Here is a 24,252-nt window from a genome sequence, read left to right on the forward strand (position 1 = left end):
TTACTTACACTTCACTGGTTCTGAGTGAATGGAGGCTCTCGGGGAGAAACTGAGCAGTGGGGGCAAAACTGTAAAAGCGCATCAGGACGAGTAAGACACAAGATAATCGCCATTATTGTAAACTGTAGGGAAATGCTTAAAGTCCAGTTAAAGTAGCAATGTCGCAGATCAGTGGGAGAAAACTGGATGAAAAGTATTGTAAATGTACTGACTGTATTGTATCAGCAAATATAAGTTAGTACACTTGTCACTTGTAGTGCTATTTATCAGTCTATAGTGTTTTGATGTAAGTTGCTTAATGGTGGAGATACTGGCTGTAGAGATGTCTGTCCTCAATTATAATGGAACTAGATAGCACTCTGCTTTTAGTGCTCAGAGTGCCAAAAAATAGGAGTAAAAATTAGCCTATATAGCCTGTGATGTGAGATCACAAGGGGTCACAAGCCAAAACAGTTGGGAACCACTGATAAAGATTGTTTACATTTATATAAGGTAGTGGAACAAAAGTTTGAACCTATTGCATTAAATGATAAAACCACTGAATAAAAACATTGTAAATTTATACTTGTGAGTATTTGTATTTCACGTGTTGGGTAAAATAAAGGCAGTGTAGCTATATAGCTACTTAGAAACATTTCTCAGAAAAACAGTGAAACGTCACTTTTCATCTCTGGAGTTCAAAGATGATCTGAAAGCCTGAGCTGTGATCTGCTAAAGTCTTTGTAGATGATGAGAGACTTTTAGGCAGTTTTGGCCCAATCCTGAGGGATGGATGAGGGAGAGGAGGGAGTGATGATGTTAGGATGAAGGGAGGGTGGTAGATTCTTTGACCCTCCTCATAAAGCCCTATTGTACAGATATGAAGTGAGAGGAGGGCTCTCTCATCACTGCTGTGTGTCTGTGTGTGTGTGTGTGTGTGTGTGTGTGTGTGTGTGTGTGTGTGTGTGTGTGTGTGTGCGTGTGTGTGTGTATGTGTGTGTGTCAGAACAGTCGTTAGTGAGAGATTAACAGATGTGTTTGAAACTCTGGCGACAGCTCCACCTACTGTTTAAAATAAACTTTTTGGCCTGCTCTGTGTTTGTGGCTCAGTATTACTTCATAGATCATGCTGCCACTCCAGGTTCTTCACTGTTAAATTACACACCCCCCCCCCATTGCTGGAAAGTAGGTAAGTACTGGACTACATTAGTATGCTACTTTTTACTTCTGCTCCACAAGTTTCAAGGCAAAAACGGTATTTTTTTACTTCACTATGTTTATTTTAAAGCTTTAGTTACTTTCCAGACTCAGATTAAGAATAAAATATATAATCATTGAGTATATTACGATGTATTATTACAGATAACCCAGCAATGTAGAGTAATTTTGTCCCACCTTTACTTGCTTCAACATTAAAGTGATATGGACATTAACACATCCATAATTATAATAATTCTTAAAACTACATTTAAAATACCTTTGTATTTTTACCCAATAGCAAGTTTAACTGCCCAATCATATTAATTATTACAGGTTTTTTAAGCACAAATTGAGGGGACTGACAGGTTTTTTTTTAACTCACTCAAAAGATTTGACTACTTTTCAGCACACTTTCCTCACTTCCCCATTCAGGCCAATATGTCCACTACATGCTGTCCTCACCCCCATCTTCTGCAGAAAGCTGTGCATTCCTTCTCACAACAAACACTGGGGCACCAGGATGCATGTGTGTGTGTGTGTGTGTGTGTGTGTGTGTGAGAGAGAGAGAGAGAGAGAGAGAGAGAGAGAAATGGACTGTTGAACCACCCTACATGAGCATCAGCCAAAACTGGAACAATGAGTTCCCTGTTCGATTCCTCCCCTACCTGCCCCCCATGGTTTGTCCCAACGTGATGTGTTGTAACCAAAAGGGCAGAACAACAGACGAGTGAGAAGAGAGGATTAAAAAAAATAACCACTGTGAATACTTTCAAGTTTTCAGATGCTTGCTTTAATGAATTCTGTAATCCCCCTCCACAACAAAGGACTTTGCACACAGACAAATGGAGGGGACAGTGTTTATTGCACAAGCTCTTTCATAAAGAACCACATAATTGACACACTCAGCCTTGGAATACATTAGTTTGCTATAACAATATCTCTTGGCTATTCAGCAGTAAGGAACAAAAACCATGTGTTTGGTCAAACATAAAAATGCAAAAAAAGATTAACATTATTTAAAAAATCTGGAAACAATCCATCAGTATTTTGATGCAATTACTACAATAATACAGACAGACTGACTTTTCATAATCTATGACACAAAGGGCAATGTAGTTCCTGTAATCACTTATTATAAAAATAATATTACTGCACAACAGATATCTCAAATTGCCGATACCTCATTTTAACAGTTTAATAGGTCAGTAATGTATAGATTAGGTTTCTCAAATAGCATTTACCAACAAACACAACAGCAAAAGGCACATGAGTGAGAGGTAAAAACAAACCCTGAATGCAACACAAAAATTGAATGGCACTGGAAACAGACTACAGATTGTAATTCCCAAATCTGGCACCTTTACAATGAATGAAGCAGTGCCTGTTTGCAACCCATCATTGCAAGTGTCTATGAATTGAGAGAAGTTCCACTAAAGAGGGGTTTCCTGTAAAAATGAACATAAATGTGTATAGCAGAAGAATATTTCTCTTCTTTCCTTTTCAATTAATCTTGTGACCTGTTGAAGGAATCCCTACCCTCGGGCTGGGAACCATTGATGTGGGGGACATATGAAACCTGCTTTAACATAAGCAGAAAACAAATAACCATTGAGTGGTAGGAATCTGGTGTTGTTACAGTCAGATATGACCTGATGAATATTGGTGCTTCTACTGAAGGGGACAATTAGCTCTGAGGTTACTTTGTGTCTCACAGTTAAATACAGCAATAAATTATTTTCCTCACATCTTGAAAACACCTTTACAACCTGACCTGACCACATAAATAACAAGTGGCACACGTTTACAGCAAATTATATCAACCAACTGGATATTTAACATTCAACTTTCAATAAATACATATATAAAGTACAACATAAGTCATAGTATTTGCTCTTTTCTTGTTAGGATTATTTTTGGTATTGCATGTTCTTATTCTGAACACACATTCAATGTATAACAGGTTTGTCATTTGGCACAGGAATAAAATATATCATAATTTCCAACTTTTCTCATTTAAACTATAATGCTGGTATTAAACTTAATAAGAATCCACGCTGTATAAAAATAATTGGCATGTTACAAATGTAAAATTATTCTTTTAAAGGCTTAGTTATGGAATTTACAGCAGTTTATGTGACTGTAAACTGCAACCAGCTGCAGTCTGGTTCCTCTGGATTTAAAACCATAACAGGGACAAGGAGACAGAGAGCAACAGTAACTCAAGAAAATCAAGTACAACACGCGCATACTCACAGTAAACATCAGTAAAACAGCTGTGAATGACTAGAAATTATGTTCTTCACTGAAGGAGGGTGTTTGACAAAGCAGGTTTACAAGAAAGTGAACTAGATAGCTTGAAAAAACATTTCTGAAAAAATGTTGTTTAAAGGAATTACGTTGGTGACCTTAATATTCAGATTTAGTCTTACATTTAGAAATTATGTATCTCTAAGATGAAGCATCATTTTTCATAGTTATTTAGCTAACTTTATAATCCCACTTTGTGAAACTAACCCTTGGCCTTGTCTTGGGACTGAGCTGCAAAGCTCTGCAAACACTCTAGCTGACCAGATGTGGGCAACACCGAGCCTATTGTGGGGCTTTGTTTCTTCTCTGTAGCCCCTTTGTATGAGCTCCTTAACTTCCTGGTTAGCATATGACACTGATCTAAGTTCAGCTCTCTGTCTCACCACCTCAGCGGCTGGTTTTATGATGCAGAGGAGGTCTGTGAAACTCAGATCTGTGTCTGATGCCTGGGAAGCAAGAAGCCGCCCTCTGTGTGAGTCCAGTGACTCAGTCTGTCTTCCAGACCTTATTCAGGACCTTCACCACCTCCTCATAGATGATGAAAACTATAGCCACATCCAGACACACGCGGCCCAGCCGAGGAACTGTCCCTTTGTAGAATCTGCAGACGGACATAAAGAGATAGTGGGGTGAAGTACTGAGTATATAATCCACTAATATGCTCAGTACTTCCCGAACAAATGCATTTTTCCATAGATAATAGTATTTGAAACACTTCTGCATAAACTGCAGAGGAACACAACTCTGCAGTGTGTAAGACTGTTTATGCAGATGTGTTTCAATTAGTATGGGTTTTATTTTATTTTACATTTAACTTTATTTTAGAGTTCAATCAAATGTAATCATACAGCAATGAACAAACAAACATGATACATCACATAACATGCATAAGCTTTGCAACAACCTTTCTTGTTCACACTGTTCACAGAGAAAAACAGACACAGGCACCCAAGTAGTTATTGTAACTTATATGCAATCATCCATATGTTTAACCAGACAGTTTAAATAAGTTAAAGAAAGGAAGATTAGGTTGAATCCCAATTAGTTTTTCACAGAACCAATGCTGTACATGCGCTTATACTGTACATGATCAAAGACAAAAGTAAGGTTTTATGTGGATAAATGAGACATGAATTAGACTGTATGAGCTAGATGAGTTTTGCTGTTGCTAAACACAATCCCTGTTTACTTCAATTCATCAAGAATGTTTTCTCTTCTTGGATTCATTGTTCCTTGCGGAGGCATGCAGGAAAAACAAAATTTTCTTCCCAAATTTAACTTGACACTTGGTGTGTAATTCAGTAACAATGAGTCATTCTGGGGTTGAAGTATTCCTTTAATAACATAACCGGTAAGCTGAAAAAACAGCACAGGCTTGCTGGGATAAAAGGGGGGAAAGCCTGCTGTGAAACTAACACTACAAACCTAACAAAAACAAATTAAAACAAAGTGGAGGTGTACTCACGCTGCCAAGCCCTCATATCTCAGGATCTTTACAGCACAGTCCAGTGTGTTTTTATATTTGTGTGCTTCCAGACCCTTTGGACAGAAAAGAAAAAGGCATTGGTATTTCTAATTAATGTAAATAGGTTGCAACAACTTGACAAGTTTGAATTAAAACAACAGCAAGAAACACAGAAATCTGTGCTTTACACTGGTCACCATATCACGTACCTGCATCCTGGTCTTGATGACATCTAGTGGGGTGTTTCCAAAGACACTGGCTGCCCCAGCTATTGCACCAAACAATCCAGTCAAAAGAGGGTTAATGGTTTTACTGGGGTCATCACCTAAAGGACACAACAGAGGAGTCAGTGACAGTGAATTCTTAAATGCAAATTCAGTCCTGCTACAAAACAGCTGAACAGAGCATCTTTACTGGTGTAACTCTGCCAACTCTTTGGACCTCAGACAACAGGTGTGTCCCGATTCTTCCTTTGTTCTCATGTAACATTGTGGGAACATTTTATAAAAAGAACATTCTATGATTCGTCCCCTCTCAACATCACCAAATCATCCTCAGAATGTTGCAGTTATAACATTACTTCTTAGTCAGCATTTAACCTTATAAAGACATTAATTTAAATGATTAACATCCTTAAAGCATTCTTTGAACATTAGATTAAAATGTTTTCTTTAAAACATTATTGCAACTTGCAGGTAACATTAGCCAGTGTTGTGGAAATGTCCCCTGCTAGCTGGGTACCTGTTTGACTTATTTTGATAACTTTTTTGGTTAATTATTCACTTTATGTACCTCCAACTCCGGCTCTTAGGGTTAAGAGCCGGGTTGTGACAATACAATTTTAAACTTCATAATATACTGTACTGAAGATAATGTGTTCCAAATTAACAGTACAAATATCAATATCAGTCTGCATGCGCTCATTTCGGCAGCAACCTTTTGCTTCCAAAGTTTAAATGTCTGAACAATTAAACAAGAAATTCCCTTGCCCATCAGCTGTGTTGGTCTCTTTGCACAAATATCCCTATTCTGCTGAGTTTTAGCAGGGAAAGAGCTATGACATACAGGATAAATAGTTCTCAAAGAGAGGTTTGGGAAATGTCAATATACAGACAAACACATAGAGCCTGAAGCACACTGACCTTTGTACCAGTTCTTTAGAGAGGTCATCACAAAGAAACGGATGGCCTGGTTGGAGCCTTGTTTGAGGACGGTGGCAGTGAGACCCTGGTATGTCCCTCTTAATCCTGGTGAGGCGTGATTAATGAAGTACATTTACTGTGCTCTTCATATATTTAGTTAACAACAATATGTCTGGATGATACACTCTTTAATTATGTTTCAGCTGCAGTACTCAGTCTGACCAGTAGATGTCAGGTGGATTACATGCCTTGAAGTCGGTTTTTACCTTGAGACCTGACGATTTCTCTGACCCCTTGGAAGAAGCCCTTGTATTTGGGGTTGGCTGAAGTCTGGTCATGAATGAATTTAACCTTGGGAGATTAAAAAAGAAAAAAGAACTGAGTCATCCAAAACAGGAAACGTTGGCTTTGCTATCACAGAGAAAGAAGACGCAGAAAGTGGTGGAAATTGCATCGTTTAATGTCTTTCAAAGAGACTTTCAAAAGAAGTTTAGTGAACAATTCTACTGAAAATATAATAAGTAAGAAAAGTGACTTCTATCAAAATGTTTCTGCTAATATTCTTTGTTTAAGAAGCAATTAATTTGTATCAAACTTCATCGTTACATTGTACATATCTTATACAAAAAAATTAAATTCTTTAAGAATAAAGGGCACACGTTTCATGTATATTCGGGATGGCTGGGCACCTAATGTGCATGACACTAAAAATCAAACATGAAATCAGAAATCTGAACACAGATCAGTCCATAACATACCTTGATGGTTTCCATGGGACAAACCACCAACACAGCCTCCATGACTCCGGCTCCGAGCCCACACAGCAGGCCTCTGGTGCTGTCGAGTCGACCGGACTCATCTCTTGCACGGTTGCTGAGGAACTCAAACACCCCAAACCTGAAGAACACAACAGAGCCAGCAAGGAATTATGGGAGATACTTGCATATATTACTGGCCAGGGGCGTCATTACAGAAACTTACTAAGTCTGAAATCCTATTGTAACTCAGTTTCAGGTGGCATTTAGGATTTTTGGTATTACAGAAACTTGTTTCCTGACTGCATATAGGTAAAAAATCATCTTGTCTTAGGATAGGTATTGAGCTGATACAGAACCATGCTACCTCAGAGATTTACTAAGTAAGGAATCCTAAGTTAGGATGGCAAAGATGCTGTCCTAAATTCAAAATGAATGTATGGCAGTGAAAATGAAGACGGGGAACAACACCGTAACAACTGAAAGTTTTCCGAAGCTGTATGATGACACTTTATATTTCCTTTTTCATGTATTAATATGTAAACATTGGTTTGCTAAAACTGAACACCAGTCCTTTTTTGTCCCAGGCAGCAGCCAGTGACCCTTCTGGTACATTGTAATCAAAGATACAGGGATGGCATAATGAGGGCCGATTAAGATTTACAGTAATAGTTAGGATTTCTAAGATGGAAAGTATGAGATAGGCTTGGACACAGCCATTGCTTTTGTAGGCTTTTATAGGAAGACGGATTCTTATCTAGAGAGCTTAAGATAGGACAAAAAGTTAAGGTATTTTTCTGTAAAGACATCTCATACTGCTGCAAGATAGTGTAGATTGTTGTATTACTACAAGTCGAGGACCATCCCTGCAAAATAAGTGCATGTGAGATGTTACAGTAAGTATATTCAACGTCCTACTTTTATTTAAAATCGTACACACAACTCATTCTGAGATAATGTTAACCTCAGCAGGCCAGATGTTTAAAGTTTCTTTTGTAGTTGAGCCTTTGCTCTTGTTTGTTCACTCCTTTTGAGGCCAGCATATTAAACCACTCGGCAATCTGATTCATGTAGCTTCAATCACCCAAAAGCTTAATCATAATAAAATATCATCCTCCAAAGACAGTGGTGACTAGCTGGGAAAGGCAACAGATAGAAAGATAATGCAGTGCTCCTCATCAGCAGAAACGGGTAGTCCGGGAGGACATTTCCACTAAATGACTCGCCGAGCACAAATAAAATCAGCACGGATGCACCTCAAGGCAACAAACTTCCTTCCACCTCAGATTTTTATTGGAAACTGCTGAATATGCTGAATGTGCTTAAGGCTTTTACTTTATTGTCCTTCCTGCGTCCTCATTAAAGATGGACCAATAAACTGTAGTGTCTCAGTAACCAACGAGTGACCAGCAACAGCTGCCATGGATGCCAGCCCACAGAGAGAAAGTGAGAGAGAGAAAGAGAGAGAGGCGTGGTTTATGTATCTCTGCAATCAGAAAATGTTGTGCCAGTGAGTCCTTTACAAGGAAGGTTATTTATAGATGGAATTGAATTGTGGTGAAGGGGAGGACGCTGCCCGGTACATTTAGCAAAAGGACGGGGGAGGACAGACACTTGGTCTTGATGAATGCTTTGTTTTCTTCCCCGTCTTGAACCATCTACCTGCCGTCGCCATGAGCCCAATAGGATTCATATCTTATACTCGCCTCATGTGATTTTTGTTTTCTTCCCCATCTGCTTTTATATTGCAACATTTTCCTCTGCTCATTAACCTTCCACATCTGTTCACTCTGTCTCACTCCTCACACAGGTTTAGTTTTGAACGACAGGTTCCACACAATTAGCTGATTCCCACTGTCAAGCAGGAACAAACAACACGTAAAAATAAATCCCCTCATCTCTCTTTATGCACACTAGACTACAAACAGCTTCTTAACTTTGGAGAGAATATAAAAATGAAAGTGTACTTCCCTGCAGTGGTGCACTTAATAACTAACCTTGTGAAACAAACGCTGTTCGTTAAAAGCTGCTGGGGAGAAATATGACGCTCTCCGGCATGCTCCTGTGCCAATTTACTCTCCAAATTTTCCCCTACCCTTTAAAACAAGCGGACTAAACTTCACCATTAGAATGTGACATGTCACATTGGCCAACATCCACAGTCAGAGATGAGTCACTCTGGACAGCAGAGTGCTGCCCAATCTTCATTAGTGGGTCTTTCTACAAGGTCAGCTGTGCTGATGAGAAGAGGAGGTGAAGGAGAGAGAAAAGAGTCGGCTGGAGACCGAAAGGGAAAGAAATAAAGAAGGCAGGGCACACATGAGAGAAAGGGATGTAGATGAAGGGTGAATGGGAGGAAAAGGTCAAAGGTTCTCTTGTCTGTCCCTCTCATACCTCGCTGACAACCCTCCAGCAGGCTGCATGGTGCATGATGGTGCAGAAGCAATCACTTAATGGGATGGGGGAGGAAGAGGGTTGGGGTGTAAAAGGAGCGATAGGAACAGGGGAGGGGAGGGAAGATGGATGAAGCACGAGGAGAACGGATCGAATAAATGATTCCGTGGAAGCAGTAGCCAATGGAAAAGTGCCAAGGTATTCTTCATGAATCAAATCTAACTGTTCTCATCTCGACTGCTTTCAATCTCTCTGTCATGTTTCATCTTTTTATTCAGCTTTTCATGTTTTGCTATGTTACCTAAATCAGAAGCTGGGGATGGGCACACCCTGACATGATCACATTTGGGATGATTACAGAGACAGGAAAACAGAAATAAATACAATATAATGTGTATTTTTTCCACAATGTAGACACTTAAATGCATTTTTAGATAAACCATAGTCTGATGGCAAGAGCAGAAAGAGGACGTGGCCCTAACTCCTTCATGCAATATTTCCTCAGAGAAAACTCTCCTCAGAGCAGAAATGAAACCATTCATACTCCCTCTGGAAGGAATGCTGAAGGCTGACTGACACACTCGTGTGTGCACACACACACACTCACACACACACAGTACATAAATACACATACACCCATTGACAGAGTACCAACACAAGTCTCCCATTCTGTACCCTTATTGAGACCCTGCCGGAGTTTGAGTGGCATCTCTGCTCCGCCTGGCTGAGCCTGTCTCTCCATTGAACAGACAGGCTACCCTCCAGCATCCAATACACACACACACACACACACACACACACACACACACACACACACACACACACATATGTGCACACACTTGCTTACAGAAAGGACAGAAAGAAAGAAAGAAAGAAAGAAAGAAAGAAAGAAAGAAAGAAAAGAATGAAATTAATGAAAGAATGAAACGGAGAACATAGAGCTGCAGCAACAAAAGCACCTGACTTAGTTTTGTGCAATGTGTGTGTGTGTGTGTGTGTGTGTGTGTATGTGTGCGCGGGTGCTCACATGAATTGCAGTGTGCACACTTGTCTCGAGATAAATGTCACTGATGTGAAAGAATAATGCAATTATACTGAAGGCTAATGTGGCATTTATGCCATGCATTGTGGGTAATGGACTAGAATAATTGGAATGTGTGAGTTAGTGGTTCCAGGTAAGAGATCAGAACGGCTCCAATAAAAGTGTTCATTTTATTCCAGCCTTTACTGCACATACAAACTCTACCTTTCATACTTACTAAAATACAAACACACAATGTAAAATATTAGAAAATGTACACTGCCCCGAAAAGAATTAGAGCTACAAATAAGATTAAGATATGTTTTTTATATGATGATGATTATGATGAGGACAATTTCTCCAAAATAAATGTCTGCAAGCTCTGCAGTTACTAATTTTACTGATCGGAGGAATAAACTATGAACTCACCTTGTCCTTGTGGAGATCACATATTTTTGATCAATTCTTAGATTTTTCACAGCAGGCATTGTAGGAAAAGTTTAGGTGTTACTAATAACATTAACAATGACTCTGCTCTATTTAAGTGCTCTAGTGAGGGTAACAGTGAGCCAGCACACACAATATCAAGAAAAAAAAGCCCACGGGCTACTATTTTTATCTCGGCAAAGGTAGATTTTTAAAACTTGAGTACATATATCAGTCTTGCACATCTACTTAAATCAGAATCCTTCCAGGTATGAAACTCACCTGACAGCAGATTTGGGTATGGATCCATATAGCAGTGAGCTGAGTCCTCTGTACAGTCCTTTAACACCATGACCATTCACCGTCTGTTTCACACAGTCACCTGAAAGAGCACACACACACACACACATTATACTATGCCCAAAACTATTGAATACTACATTTCACATCAATAGGTTAGAAAAATTGTCAATTTCTTTGGTAGAAATATCTTTTTTATCATGTGTATGCATTAGATGTCCCAGACACCATAGTAGCTCCTGTCAAGTCTTCCCATGTAGCATAATCAATGTAAAGCATGGACCTATGTCATTTAGTATGGCATGAACCTTATAAAGAACACACCAGAAACATCTGTCCTTCACTTTGGGTTTATCAACAGTCTGATTTTCCCCAAACTTGGTGTTTTTCTTTGAACTTCCTCTTGGAGACATCAGTCCTGTTAGCCATGTTCTGATATCAAGCCAAATGCACAACGGAGCAGAAAAGCAACAGCTGTCTTGAGCGCTCATTAGCATGGTCTCCGATCTGATCCTCAGAGCTCCAGCCAACATTAACACACATCCTCTGTGTGTGTGTGTGTGTGTGTGTGTGTGTGTGTGTGTGTGTGTGTGTGTGTGTGTGTGTGTGTGTACCCTGGTATACATGGATAGAGAGTGTGCATGTGTGCACTGGTCTGTTCTAAGTCATATAAACAAGCAGCGCGACAGCCTACCAGAATCCCTAATGTACCTGGGGATGATGGGTAATTAGATAATGAGCTCCTGAGAGAGCTGGAGAGACAGAATGAATAACACAATATACTGTAGACAGACAGAGAGATAGAGAGACAGATAGACAGACAGGTATAGATCATGCTGAGCTAATTGGCTGCTGCTAATGGTAGTCTCATATTTGCTGTATAGACATGAGAGTAGTGTCAGTTTTCAAGTAAGCGTATTTTCCCCCAGTGTTGAACTGTTTCTTTTGTGTCTTTAATTGCCTTACTGTTTTATTGGAATCTTATTGTGTTTATGTTTTGTGTTTTTGAAGATTCAAATCATCAGTCGGAGGCGCCTCAGTCGACTGAGATTCTTCAAATCTGGCTTTCTTTTGTTTAAAGCTTTACTCACCTATTCCTCTGTATTTGGGAGGATTGGCCTTCTCATCCAGCTGTAACTGGGTCTTGACGTACTCTGTGGGGAAGGTGATGCAGATTTCAATGCCACCTGCAATTCCACCTTAAAAACACAGAAAACCAAAGCAGATGTTTATTTATATGAAGAACATAAAGAATATGTGTAAATAACTGAGTGCTGAGGAAGTAAAAGGCAGCTTAGCTGACACATTGCCTAAACTTAGCATACCATGTCTGCCTGGCTACAGTCTGATTCAGTGCCCCCTGTCGCCCTTATGAATTGCATGGAGGTGCCATTACGTCATGGATCATTACAGCGAATCCACAAATGGCTTCCCTCCATAAACATTAAAAGCTCTGCAGGAAGAGTAACGAGCTAGGCAAGGATAAATCAACTGTTCCTTGGTCTGGCTAAACTACACCACGGTTGTGTGGAAAATTTAACTGCTTCTAGAATATTCTCTAAAATATGATTAGTGTATGATTGTAGAGATGCGAAATATACAGAAATGATGAAGTGAGTGAATGAACATGTGAGTGACTGCTGGAGAGTTCAGCCTGAAACCCGCCACGGTCGATGAGTTGAGTTGATAGAGACAAGTGTCCAAAAGCGAAGCCAATGCACAATACAGATGAGTCACAAGGGAAGGAGGGAGGAGAGAGAGAGGGCTGACATTAATTAAATTATGCGCTCAGCCTGCAGGGAGGGGTTCCATTACCCAGGCCAAGACCCTCCATTAACTCAATGACACATGCACAGAAGCACGCTGTGAAAGGGAGACACACTCAAACATACACACATGCCCCCCAAACAATAAAAAGAAACTCCCAATACCTCGAAAGAAAAGCTTCTGGTTAATTATGAGGGACATTTTTTACTGCACATGATGTGTATTTGTGCCAAGTCAGGACACATATTTAACACAAGACCAAAAGAAAGCGATGACTGGGAAGTTAAAAACTGAAAGGCCATTCTTTTACATGAAAAATCCAAATCTGGAGGTTTCAGGTAGAAGTGGTGGTGGCTTCTTTCTGTTTCTGGGAATTACCAGTGATGATCAGACGTTTACTGACAAATGAGATCACGGATACAAGCAACCAAAATGAGTTTCTTTGGGAAGGTGTGTGGGCTCAGCCTTAGAGACAGGGTGAGGAGCTTGGACATTCAGAGTACTGCTCCTTTGCATCAAAAGGGGCCAGTTCAGAAAGTTCAGGCAGTTGATCGAGATGCTTCCTGGGCGCCTCCCATTAGAAGTTTTCCAGGCAAATCCAACTGGTAGGTGGTCTTGGGGTAGCCCCAGAACACGCTTGAGGGATTACATAAATCACCTGGCCGGGGTGAAGGACGTCTGGAGTACCTTGCTCAGCCGGCTGTGTATTATATTTCTTTCAATGTATTCTTGCTCATTCACATATGGCAACAGTGAAGCAGTGTTTCACATATAGTATAAACGTGCATATGTCATTTAGCTCTGCACTTTTTCACTCCTCATGTCACTGCTGCCAACACGACTTTTATCACACTGGCACCCAGAAGCGGAGCATCCACTTAAGATAAAAAAATATATTTAACCCAAGACACATACTTTAGGATTGTAAGTAGATGGCACTGCAACAATAGCTAAATTTCCATGCACACTTAAATGCACACAACATAAAAAATATCCTCCTGATATTACTGTAGGTTGGCACCATTTAGGCACAATCCACATCTCATTTGTTTCAAAGCCTAAAAAGCCTGTGACTCATCTGCTCCTCTTTATCTGCGTCTCCTCTTCTCAGAGTGGAACTGATTTAATAAGGGTAAAATCAATAAGGGAAAAAGGCTTTTAGTTAATGCCAAGCTGCACAGTTATCTTATGCATCATCATTTCTCCATATCTCCATATTGTGACAAAAATTAAATACAGAAAATTCAAATATTGTGATTAAAATCTTTGATATGTAAATCATATTTTATTTGGTTTAACTGAACATTATACGGCCAATTATTTAATTCAATGTGATGAATAGGATTTTGTGATTTTGTGACATGCGATTTTGAGTATTTCAGGTAAAATCAGCACATCAGTATTCAGATAACGTTGTGATGAATGACACAATAATAATCAACTGCTTATCATCCATCATTGATTATACCTGGATTCACATAATCAGCACAATTCAGAAAAACTGTGAGCACCACTGAGCTGAGTCATGGCATTCATGTGATCACACACACGCGCACATGCACGCACGCACGCACACACACACACACACACACACACACACACACACTTTAATCACCAGGCCTGTGCGCTGTAATGCTTAATCCTGGTGGAGATAAGTAAAAATCACATGAGCTTTACAACGCAGCATTCTAGCCGTGCTGATCCAGGATCAGTGGGTTAGTGTATCTCGGGGAAGAAGAAACAATAAACCTCATTCATCTGTCTTCAGCCAAGACGGCGCTGCACGTGGAAACCAACCAGCAGTCACTCAGAGGCAGCGACTCAGCAACACACACAATCAATTCTCATCAGACACACAGCGTGTTTACAGGAGAGGCAGTTTGTTTGTCTTCTAGTTCATTTTGCAGCCTACATCTAAAACACGCTTACACACACACACACACACATATTTACAGATGACACCCCAAATGACTTCTGTGCAGCTGCCAAACGTGGTTTTCATGAGAAAAACAGCCATTAATCTTTATCTTCACAGGCTCGCTCTCCTCTCCCGCTCTTAATTTTTTCTCAGCAGCACCTTCCGTCCTCTCTCTTCATCCCCCAGCAACACTACTCTACGCTGTGTCATAAAATCAATGCATCCACACAGATCTCTGACACTTACTATGACACGAAAAGAAATGGAAATGGTACTGGAGTGATATTCAGAACCCAGAGGCGGTAAAAAAACGAGCAGTGTCTGATAGAAATCTGCTTCTTCTGACTCTGAAAGACTTGAAACTTCCAAAAGTGAAGCAGCAGTTTATAAATAAGATACAGAGTATATAAAGGTTTATGTACAGTTTAAGGTAACTCTGCTCGGACAAGGCAAATTTATAAATCAATTAACAATCTAACACCCTTATACAGCCTGGCCCACGATCCTATTGTTGCCATATGATTTGAATTCAAAAGTATGTGAATATGAAAAAACTACCCTATAACAACCTCCCTCTTAAGGAAGAGGCTCTCCACAAGAATGATAAACCTGGCTGCAGGGATTTCTTACCATTCAGCCACAAGCGTTAGTGAGCTACTGATACTGGGTGATAAGGCCTGGCTCACAGTCAGCGTTCCAATTTATTCCAAAGCTCATTGATGATTATCAAGTTCTTCCATACTAAAGTTGGAAAACCATTGCTCATCAAATTGATGAAAAATTGGAGGATCACCATCCTACTGTTGTTAAAGGTAAAATTCCCCACCTGTTATGATAATGTCCAATAAGTTAAATGTAGTAAATGTAGTTCATTGAAGCAATACATTCCCCAGTGTGTGTTACACTGACAAGAAAGCAGAGTTCAAAGCTGCAAAATCTGCTCCTCTTCCTGCATGCAGCACCATCATTTGATGGGACAGTGATGATGTCATTGAAGGTAAGAAAGTACTACAAGCTGGTTTTCTTTTTGCACCTTGTCACCTCCTGCTCAATGCATCCTGGTACATGTAGGCTAGGTACTGCCAGCTCAGCTACGTAAGCAAGAGAACTTTCCCTGTCAATACAGCACGCGCTGAGGAATTTATTTTTGCAGTTGACTACATCTACCATCAATAATAACTGGACATCCACATAAAAGGTGGCAAATGTTAACTTTCAGGGTTATCCTCTTGTCATTATGGATATTTCAGAGCAATCTATCCATTGATGTTGAGACAGATGATTGTGAGAACAAAAATGTCAACCTGCTGGCACTATGGAGAATTCAGAGGATCACCACAGTGAACAAGATCATCCTCTGGGAGCCACAAATGTCTATGTCACAACAGACCAACATTGCCACCTGTGACAGACCTAAAGATGCCAATCACAATTTCCTATAGTCCACTGTGATATCTTCAAAGGGCTTTTTTAAAACCAGCAGTGTAAAACTAACAAATATTCAGTTTACTATCATATGAGCCAAGAAAAGCAGAAAATCCTCACAAATGAGATGCTGGAACAAGCTATGGTTTGGTATCTGTTCTTCAAAAATTACTACTTTTTGATCAACTTATTATCAATTAATCAGGTAATAATTTCAGCCATGTATACTTTTGAATACACAGTGTACATATTCATAAATGCAAGATTCACACAAAAAAAAAATCACAGCCATGTTTTTGCAGCAGCAGAGAGGCACAGAGGAAGCCAGGTGAGCAGGCAGGCAGCCAGCTGACAGGGAGGAACTGTCTCGCCTGCTTCGGTGACTCTAATGAGCTTCCAACACATCTGGTCCACTAAAAAACTTCCTTTTTCTCTGGAGGAGCTGACTATCCAGCACTGTCTCTAAATGTGGAAGGTTCTCAACATATCTGAGGCTCTGTTCATTAAAAATAAACATTTCTAAAGCACTTTGGCAGTAAAACCTAAATACTCTTTGCAGTGATTACATATTCGACTAAATAAAAAGATCCGAAACACTCCACGATGTGTTTCTGTGTGCAGTTGTGTTATACACACAAACGCACATAGAAACATGAGCATGTGCCAGCAAAATTAATAAGCATTTTTTCCAGCAGAATCTATCTATTATTTATATAAGTTTTCCTTATTTAGAGCATTATCTCTCAATTTGAATTCTCTGGAGTCTGGGGGGAAGATGTTAATAAGTCCATATCCACCAGTCCAAATAGCGAACATAGCCAGAGGACTGATGTACTTCAAACATGAGGTGTCCTATTAACAGAGTCATAATATTCCTGTTTGCCTCGCGCTGCACATGAAAAGAATTATTCATCTGACGTCTGGCCTTTTAGGCTCCCTCTGTCCTGAACAACACTCCCTAATGCTACACTGCTGCTTAATTACAGGATGAATGCTGATTAATTTTACATGGGAACTGTTTTAACTGTAGCATGCAGATTATACACTGATTAACATGAACAGGACAACTGCACACAGGTCATTTTGACAGTGTGTGAGTTTGGAAGCGTAATACATTGACTTGAGAAAAAAAAATCCTCTGTGTTTTTGTGAACAGATTATCTCAGCATCATGGATGGATTAATGAATGGTTCTACCAGGCCCAGGCCCAGGGGCCCAAAAGATTAGGGCCCCCCTTGCTTTCACCTGGAAAATATGACTCAAATTAACGAGTACCAACCACGAAGAGACTTGAAATGGCCGCATAGAGACACAAAGGGATTGTAAACAGACACAAAATAGATACTTAAGGGGCTATAGAGACTAAAAATGACTACAAAAAGTGGCAGAATTACCACAAAGGCTATGCGTCTTGCTGCTATATATGACAGGCGGTGGGACTTTTGCATACCTAAGCCCAGGGGCCCATTGTCTCATAATCCACCTATGCTCAGAAATACAGGTATAACAAGATTATAATCTTGTTAAATCAGAAAAACAACTATTTATAATTCTGAGATTATTATTTTGTATTTTCTGAAAAACAGGATCTTTTTTTTCTCAATACATTACTCTTCCATAGGTTTAAGCTCATGACCCAACAAAGTGTATTTTTATTCAGTTTCTTCCTTATTGTGCATTTAAAATTGCTGCTCTGTCTGGTGCATTCAGTGCAGCTCTGAATTCTAATATTCAAGCACTAATTGCTATCAAGCATCAATCTGTATTCACAAACCGTCAAAGTTTCAAACTAATATTAAATAAACAAAGAAGTGGCTATAATCTATATCTTCATATTAACAATGCATCACATAACTCTGTTTATGTGAAAGGGGTTTCTCATAGCAGTAAACACGTAGAGAACTATCACCTGAGTCTCTACTTCCCTTCAGCTCTATGGAGGGGTTTTACTTCTTTCAACTTCACTGGTTTGGTTCAGTCTCGCCTCTCTCCTGTGGGGTTTCCACATGCAGGCAGCTGTTTTCAATGAAAAAGCTTAAAAACTCCTCTTTACACAACCTACACAGCACCAAACAGCCTGCTGTTTGGTGCTGTGTAGGTTAGAGACGAGCTGATGGAACATTTAGCAGCTGAAGATCACTCAGTAAGACGTAGATTACAAAAACAGATTTTCAAGACCTTTAAAAGATTGTTGTTGGGCAACCATTTTTCAAATCCAAGACGTCAAGAGTGTTTTGAACCCAACAAGCTGATTACTTTAAAATGAATTACCCTGCTGTAATTACATAACTTTGGCAAAGATTTATAGCAACTACATGTTTAATCTTAATGATTTTCTAAAACAAGTTTCAAATCTCTGCAAGTTCATTTCTATACTACATAATTTATTAAAACCACTGGCTGACTGAAAGGCAGAAAATCAATGTAAAAACTTTCGGTATATTACGGAAAATGGTAATTTGTTATTAATGCGATAAAACATGCAAAACCACCAGTGTGGAGCGGTAATGAAGCTCTAAGACATTCCCAAACACAAAAAAGTAACTTTCAGCTGAAAGTCACATAGCCTGTTATAATTTGCCTCCTGGTTCTCAGGGTCTGCAAGGAGCAGCACAGCGGAGGGGAGGTGACTGTGTGCGTCACCTGTGACGTGAGGAGACGGAGAGTACAGCACACAGTTTGACAAGCCCTCTGAGCCTGAGAGGAGACAGCCACTCAGAAAACCTAACTGGCTGCCCTGAGGCCAGGCAGAGAGACGAAGGATAAGGAAAAAAGAGCAGGAAAAATGACATAAAAAATCCCTGTCTCACTGGAAAATCCAATATATCATGAAATCAAAATACAGAACAGAAACTTTCTCTGTGTCCATCCCTCTGCTTCCCAGGCTCAGCTCAGAAGGGTTACAACTGAAAGCCACAACAGTGTATGAATGCACAGCAGCCAGCAAATCAGGACCAGAGACCCATTTAAACAGCTCTCTCTCTTCCCCCTCAGGCCTCTCGCAGATAAAACTCTCCCTCCTTCCGTGTCTCAACTTTAGTCATCACCAGTGGCTGCTGAGAGAGGACTTGAACCAGCCAATGGCAGCAGAAAGAGCTCGCAGATCTCTAAAAGCTTTGGAAATGTGCACCCCTCCTCCCTGACCACTGTCTATGTGGGCTCTCTTATCCATTAAGCTTTGACCTTCTACTTCTTGCTTTGTCTACTCAGAGCCTTCAGGCGTGCACATGTGGCTCACTCTCTCCACACAGACACACTGCTATCCATAACAGATAAATCTAAAGTAGCATTAGCATGTCAGAACACCGCGAGAGGTGTCAATTGGATTTATGAACTGCCACGGCTGAGTGAGAAGAATTTGTATCCTGGCGATGTAAACTATCAGCTGTGGTTTTTGATGGACGACATCTCGGGTCAGATTCAGAGAGACAGTTTATCTGTCGCTGAGTCATCCCAGTGATGCTCTGAACATGTACTTTCATTAAACTACACACAATTTCATTTCCAAATCCTTTAAAAGATGAATCAATGGTTTCTTGACAGTGAGGCTGGGAGGAGTCAGAGGGTGAGTAGAGTTGTTGCAGTTGCGGCTGTTGCAAAACTAGACTGACAGGCTCTAGATGAGCTAAACGACACAGAGAGCAACACTGGGCCATATCCAGTCAATCAGGCTACACAGGACTGATGGGGGAGGGGAAAGGTCTCACCATGGCCACATTTCCATCTCTCAGTGGCTGACATGACGTGTCAGCAAAGGAGATTTTTTTTCTCCTCATCTTAGTCCACATCCTACAAAATAACTAATTCTACAGTCTTTTTTAAATGTTAGAATACTATCTGAATCTTTTTTAGTCAAAGGTAGTGAATGATGTATCAGTTCATAAAGAACTGGATAACAAGCTCAAACGTATGTGTGATCTTTATGTTAAATTAAAATAGGAAAAATACATAACATATGAAAATATTAATAATATAAGGCTTGGATAGTAATTAAAAGTGTCTGTCTGACTTATTCCTACTGGGTGCTATTTTTTTGTCATTTTTGTATTGTGTACAGTTTATTGATTGTACACCACATGATGTAACCATGAATCTAGCAGCATTGTAAATGTATACAAATCTAAATGTTTATAAGATGTTAGCGGTGGGAATCCTCAGAGGCTCCAGGATAAAAAAATACTGTGATTTTAAACTTTTGCAGGATTTGCCAAGTATTGCATCAACATACTTTGTGATAAATTAACATTTATTACATTTTTTCAACTACAAATTATGGAAAAAAACATTTGTATCTGATAAGATGAAGTTTTCAGTCTGTTCATCTCACTTCAATTATTTTTATAGCAACATGTATCTAGTGGAGTGAAAAACTTTTTGGTTTCATTATTCCAGTAGGGAATTGGGGTATTACAGGTTCATAATAACTTACTGAAACATTGCTTGCAATGGTCCACTTTACACCATCTCTTCCCTCTCTCTATAAATCTCTCTCACACATGCAGCAGTGTTAAGTGCTACTAAAGTCAGCTCTTGGGCGTCTGGTTTATTAACATCTATGAACATGACTGATTACTATTAACCCCTGTCTTATCCCAGTGAAGCTTTGAATATTCAAAAGTAATTTTTGCTGATGCTTCATACTATGCTTCATACTAAATGCTTTCGGCTTCTCAAAAGGATTTGGTGTTTTTTTCTGTCTTGTATATAACCGTAAACTAAATGTTGTGAGTATTGAACTGCCAGTCCACGTAAAACAAGCAATTCAAAGATGTCTCCTTGAGCTGTGGGAACTTCTAATATACATTTCACTTTTTATTCTGATGTTTTGTTGTTTTTTGGGGTTTTTTTTGCCAAAATGATTCATAGATTGATCAGAAAAAAACACCAGCACAATAATTTAAATAATCAGAAGTTGCAGCCCTGAAGCAGTTTATTTTTCATCTTCAATCAGAAGGAATTCATTGAAAACGATTAAACATTCAGGTTGTAACTGGTGCCAGAGAACAAGGCTGAAATCAGCAGAGTGCTGCCAAATAGCAGCATGTGGCCTTAATACAGGAGCATCTCTGAGAGGCTCTTCATCAACTGGAGCTGCTGCACCCTGATCAGCAACACAGGAGGGGGCTGAGAGGGGAGCAGTGCAGAAGCAGAGGAGGATCTCAGAGGGGACAAAGTGATGAATCATGGGAATGGCAAAAACAAGTAAGACTGAAAACCCAATAAGTCAATAAATCAATTTGTCAAATTGTTTTAATCAAATCTCATTACAATATATACCTATATTTAAATAAATTATCAGAATATATTTTGGATCCTGTTATTTATGGTTGACATAATTCATATTTTATTGACTACATGGTTAACCCATTATTCAAACAGATTGATCAACAGTTGTTACAACTGATAGTTTCAGCCAAAGCATTAACATTAACAAAGCATTAACAAAGTGAATGAAACATTTCTGGTTTTATCTAGGAGTGGGGAAAAAATAGATACAGACCAGTATTGTGATAGTGGCAATATTGTGTTGATTCACAGATGCAAAGTATCTATATTTTTATTATCTAAATTATTAATATTGGAAATACAAATTCAACTTTTGGTGAACTACTGGTCCACTATTTGCATTCTGCTGCAATAAAAATTAATGAAGTGATATAAAGGGACTAAAATCTTCAGATAAAGTTTTCCTTTTGGGACATAATTTGCAGTAGAAAAAAGGGTAATAAATTGCAACATACTGCAATACTCGCAGTATGTTGCAATTTATTACCCTAAATCGCAGTAATATTGTATCATGACTTAATCATGATCGTGATTTTATCATACGGAGGAGTTTCTGGTGGTTCCCAGCTTTAGTACTGTCACAGTGTCAGAGAGCAGAAACTGACAGAACATTTAAATTTAAGAACAATCTAACCATATGGTCCATTTAGTGGTGGTTCAGGGACCTTTCAGTCATATCACATGATGTGCATCAGCAGATGGATTTTACCCTTAATGTCTTTAAAGTGCACCGAAAAAAATAGAAACTTGAACATCTATTCATGACAACTGGGCAAAATTCATCTGCTGAATATCACCTGATATGTCCATTTAGAAAAGCTTGACATTAGCAATGTTTCTGGCGTTGCATTTTCTCAGTCCTCACATCCATATGGGACATTTTGTGAAGGACTTTATTTTCTCAGGAGAGCTGCATGCATCAATCCACTCTAACAGCATTATGTAAAGTGCACTATAGGTGATCTTGAGATTAGATGGATAAAATCGCATCAGGTAAGAGCTGACCAGAACAGGACAGAGGAAGAAAGCAATAAGTGCTCAAGGCCATTTCCCCTCTACAACAGGGTCACGGGGTCAACATGGTTTGAGGGCAATTGTTAAAGGTATGTGGGAAACGTAGAAAGCCTGTTAAAATACCTTGTTTTACCAGTTCACTGTTTGACTTTGGACAACAGGTAGGCTGGCTCTCCCGTGCAGACCGAAGTGAAACGTGTCATTTAGAGAAACGCCTTGTCTGTGATCCGTACGACTAAAAAAATACGAAACAAAACGAAATACAAATAACTAAGAGTATTATAAATTATCATTGCTTTCATTGTGTCTGCAAACAACACATTAATATATATCTGTATATGCCCAAAATGTTTCTACAAATTCTGAATAAGTTGCAAGAGTTCCTCTTAAAATTAGACGCGAAGTTTTCATTAACTCCGCTAATGGTTTGCTGTTTTGCCTTTATACCATCTTTCCCCGTTTTGATTATGGTTTTGCGCCTACTTTGCTCCGCTACGCAAAAGAAAACTATCTGAAAACGATTTTATTCAACTGTGACTTCATTTAAATCCGCGAAATTTCGTCCAACTCTGACTTTTAGTCGTGATAAAATTAAGATGAATTTACCTGCCAGAATCGCTTTCCCCGGGTGAGTTAATTTCGCTTTCCCCGCCGGCGCAGCTGCCGCCAGACACCGCGGTCTGAGGAAAGGGCTAATAAGTGTGCCTCTGTCCTGCATTATTTCCTTAAAAAAAAACACTGTAAGCTCTACAAAAAAACGTTGACTCTCTGTTGAGATTTCTCTTCAAGTAGTTGCTTTGCAATTCCAAGCACACTGGAGCGCGCAACACATGGACGGCTGCTGTCTGATGCGCTTTCCTGGATGCAGGTGATCCCAGACGCGTCCGGACACTCCTCTCTGTTGACAGTGGGCGGATACGAAGACTGTCAAGGAAGTTGGGCTGTTAAATATCTAATATCTGTTATTTGTAACCATGGTAACGCTGTATCGCGACAGTAGTGCGTAAGAGAGCAAAAAGCAAACCCGGAAACAAGGTGGGGCGGACCAAGAGTTACATCCGTATCCTGCTGCCGCGTGGATCGTGGTGATTTCTTCGTGAAGCGAGCGAATATCTAAACCTCAGATGCTGCTTTGTGAGACAAGGGCTAGAGGGTGACACTGTGGGTGCTTGTCTGAGTGCAGGGCGAGAGGAGACCGACCACTTTTGTCGCACATCAGAAGAGAGGCGGGGCGCTGCCTCTTTGAATACAGCTCAATGAGGAACAATCAAATCAGATTCTCTTGTATTGTTATTAATCATTTTGCTACCAAAACCTTCCGCATGCATCCAGTTAAAGGTCCAGCCACACCCTCTCCAAACAAAGGCTGCAGCTCTCACAGGGACAGAAACCATCAATCAGGACTTGGCAGCTTGGTTACCAAAATGACACACCAGCCAGGGATGAAAATAAGGATGCAACAGAGAGAAAAAACTAGCCATAAACCAAGCTGTACAGCTTTAAACCCACCTCCAGAAACACACAACACGGAATGGGCTGTCTGATTAAAAGTAAAGCGGTGAAAATAATCCCAGTACACTTAAACTGATTTTGATTTATTTAGGTGGGACTTTTTCTAGGTGGATAAAATTTGTTTTGTCGCTGACCCCGATCCACATCAATACATTGCTTAGCTTCTCTGTAGGATTCCAGCCTGCTTCTCCAAACTGGGGGCATTCTAAATGACATCTAATATACTGACTATGCATAAGAACCACATGCAATCCCCAAAAAATTCCACATAACCCTTTAACGCTCCTGAGAGGTGTAAATATTTCTCTTGATGTCAATTAATTTAAAAAATGCACCAACAA

General features: G+C 39.7%; 1 protein-coding gene across 1 annotated transcript; it reads right to left on the reverse strand.

Moving 5' to 3' along the window:
- Positions 1-1,955: 1,955 nt before the first annotated feature.
- LOC121944156 (tricarboxylate transport protein B, mitochondrial) lies at positions 1,956-24,108 on the reverse strand. Its single transcript, XM_042487860.2, has 9 exons — positions 23,006-24,108; positions 12,081-12,188; positions 10,972-11,071; positions 6,852-6,990; positions 6,360-6,444; positions 6,094-6,198; positions 5,161-5,276; positions 4,952-5,025; positions 1,956-4,087 (listed from the first exon to the last, which is right to left on the reverse strand). Exons 1-9 carry the CDS (start codon positions 23,115-23,117, stop codon positions 3,973-3,975), a joined length of 954 nt encoding a protein of 317 aa, XP_042343794.1. The 5' UTR covers positions 23,118-24,108; the 3' UTR covers positions 1,956-3,972.
- Between the last annotated feature and the right edge of the window lie 144 nt (positions 24,109-24,252).

Source organism: Plectropomus leopardus, chromosome 4 (genome assembly GCF_026936395.1).
Source record: "Plectropomus leopardus strain MGB_pleo_1.0 chromosome 4, ASM2693639v1, whole genome shotgun sequence".
Lineage (NCBI taxonomy): Eukaryota > Metazoa > Chordata > Actinopteri > Perciformes > Serranidae > Plectropomus > Plectropomus leopardus.